Raw genomic sequence first — 2,540 nt, 5'->3', positions numbered from 1 at the left:
GAAGAGGAGGCTCAGAGGAGACCTTATTGCTCTCTACAACTAACTGAAGGGAGGTTGTAGTGAGCTGAGGGTCAGCCTCTTCCCTTGTGTAACTGGTGATAGGACTAGAGGGAATGGCTTCAAGCTGTGCCAGGGGAGATTTAGGCTAGACGTTAGGAAGTACTACTTCTCTAGAAGAGTGGCCGGGCACTGGAATGGGCTGCCCAGGGAGGTAGTAAGAGTCACTGACCCTGGAGGTGTTCAAGGGATGTTTAGACATTGTGATGAGGGACATGGTTTATTGAGAGCTATTGGTGATGCTGGATGGTTGGACTGGGTGAACTTGTGGATCTTTTCTTGGTGATTCTATGATAGTTAAAGAGACTTTCACCCTCCCTGTCTCAAGGACCTGAATTTGGGACGTTTGATGAGAAAGCACACACCCATCCCATAGTAAGTCAAGAGCAGATCCAGGTAGTCACTTCATAAGTTATGTCTTCCTTTGGTCTTGTAATGTTATCCCTAGTGTTAATTGTTGGATAAAGGCTGATTAAGGATTAGAAAAAATGATTTTTTCCATGATTCTTTGTCCTTCATTGATTTGTAACCTTGTACCCTACATTTTTTGAGACCAACAGTAATCTAAATATGACTCTTACAATTGATTGTTCATGAAGTAAGTTTTCCAGTTTCTAGAACTGCTTCCACGAGCATTCTTGCACTAGCTTTTCTTTTTCTGTTATCTTACTCAAAGAATGGTTGTGCTCTCAGCATTCTGTATAATTTTCTAATAATAGTTTTGTAAAAAAGTTCAAGTTTTTTAAAGAAAAGAAAAAAATCTGGAGCACATTGCTCCTAAGTATAAGCTATGAGTAATACTAATCAACAGCACCTAATAGATAGTCTGACTTTCTGTATGTAAATCATACATAAACCTTTAAAACCAATTCCTATTCATCTTGCATTAATTGTCTTGTTACGTTAATCTGAGCCATTTGCTTAGTTTTGAACTATGGGAATGTGCATGCTGTTAAACTCCATCCAGGCTGTCTTCCAAATTTGGATTAGATCTTTACAGACCGCTTTTTAACTATCCAAACACAAAGACTGTAGTCTGCTTTAAGAATTTTGGCCTCTTTTAAATATAATAGGATAAAAATACTGAACTTTCAAAAATTCATACTTGATTTAGGATCTAACTTATATTTTGAAAAGTGAATTGTGCTTTGAAAGTGTGATTGTTTTGAATTGAAGACTTGGGTACCTAAGAGTACAGAGGCAGCAGAGTTTATGCTGGTAGACCTGTGCTAGCTGTAAGACCTGTACTATAGATTGCTTCAAAGGGTACACTCTATCACTCATTTTTGGTGATAGTGCTATTTATTTCCTCTGCTTCTAAAACTGTACAAAATGACTCAAGTGCAAGATCCTACTCTTAAAAGACAGACTGTGCTCTTTTTGTACTGTGTCTGCCAGTGGCATTATGAGATGTCAGCTCTTCCTGCTGTGACAGTTCCATATTGTTTCTTTGTGCTGCAGATAGCCTGAAGGGGACTTGCTGGCTTAATATCCAGGACAGTCGCTGTGAAGTCAACATCAACGGTGCTACACTGAAATCTGAATGCTGTGCTACTTTAGGAGCAGCTTGGGGCAGCCCATGTGAGCGGTGTGAATTAGGTATGCTGTTATGCTTTCATATTCTGTGTCTTTTGGGAGAAAAGTGAATGTATTACAATAAAAATTCTCACTTTTATTTTTTTTTTCGCTATGAATTGTTTTCCATAGCATCTTTTCTAATCTCCATCATCAGAGATCATTCTAACTTTGAGGCTGTGAGGAAATAATATTTGAGTGGATTCCTGAGTAGTTCTCCACAAGTATAATGCACTGGGATAGCTTGAAATAAGGACTAAAAAAATAAAGTGAAATACGTGGTAAAAATCTTGAAGGCCTTTTATTTTGTGGACTGTTAACACTCATCCCAACTGTTTTCAAACACATAGCTTATGTATCATTATTGACTGTAGAATAGTACTAGTATTAGGTCACAAGGTTAAGGCTAGAGATTGGAAGCAGGAATGCTAAATGTGTGCTCTGTTTTGTGGAGAATATGTTGTGCCACATTCTTGCCCTAAGGTTTGAATAAAACCACCAGAGACTGAACTAGTGTCATGACATTTTAGCCTGTGGTTCTTAATTGAAACAATAACTGTGGGCAGATGTGTCTGATCTGATAAGCAAGGTACAAACAACATCCAACAGTGCTTTTAACTGTGCAGTGGAGCATCGAGCAGAGATACTGCTTTGGAGTCCAGGAAGCAATATGGTAAGTCTAGGCTTATAAAACTAATCAAAGACTAATTAATCTAGAGCACTCATTAGCTTAGATGAAGTACATCTGGCTATTTAATTTCCTTTTCTTTAACTTTCTAGATTTCAGCAAGCTTGCTTATCTCTGCATCATTCTACATTTTACATACATATCCTAAAATAACATCTTTGCTTAGATGCTTTATAAAGCTAGGGAAAACACACACACACACACACACACACACACACAA

At 38.0% G+C, this 2,540-nt stretch overlaps 1 protein-coding gene across 1 annotated transcript in view; it reads left to right on the top strand.

Moving 5' to 3' along the window:
* Positions 1-2,540, top strand: part of LOC100546990 (fibrillin-2) — a 198,981-nt gene that overhangs the window by 132,908 nt on the left and 63,533 nt on the right. Inside the window, exon 15 of the mRNA XM_010726029.3 lies at positions 1,519-1,656. Coding sequence (XP_010724331.2) covers positions 1,519-1,656 — 138 coding nt within the window. The remainder of the gene's footprint in view (positions 1-1,518; positions 1,657-2,540) is intronic.

This window comes from Meleagris gallopavo, chromosome Z (assembly GCF_000146605.3).
Source record: "Meleagris gallopavo isolate NT-WF06-2002-E0010 breed Aviagen turkey brand Nicholas breeding stock chromosome Z, Turkey_5.1, whole genome shotgun sequence".
Classification (NCBI taxonomy): domain Eukaryota; kingdom Metazoa; phylum Chordata; class Aves; order Galliformes; family Phasianidae; genus Meleagris; species Meleagris gallopavo.
Note: the sequence above shows the minus strand (reverse complement) of the source record. Positions and strands in the feature narration are given on the sequence as shown.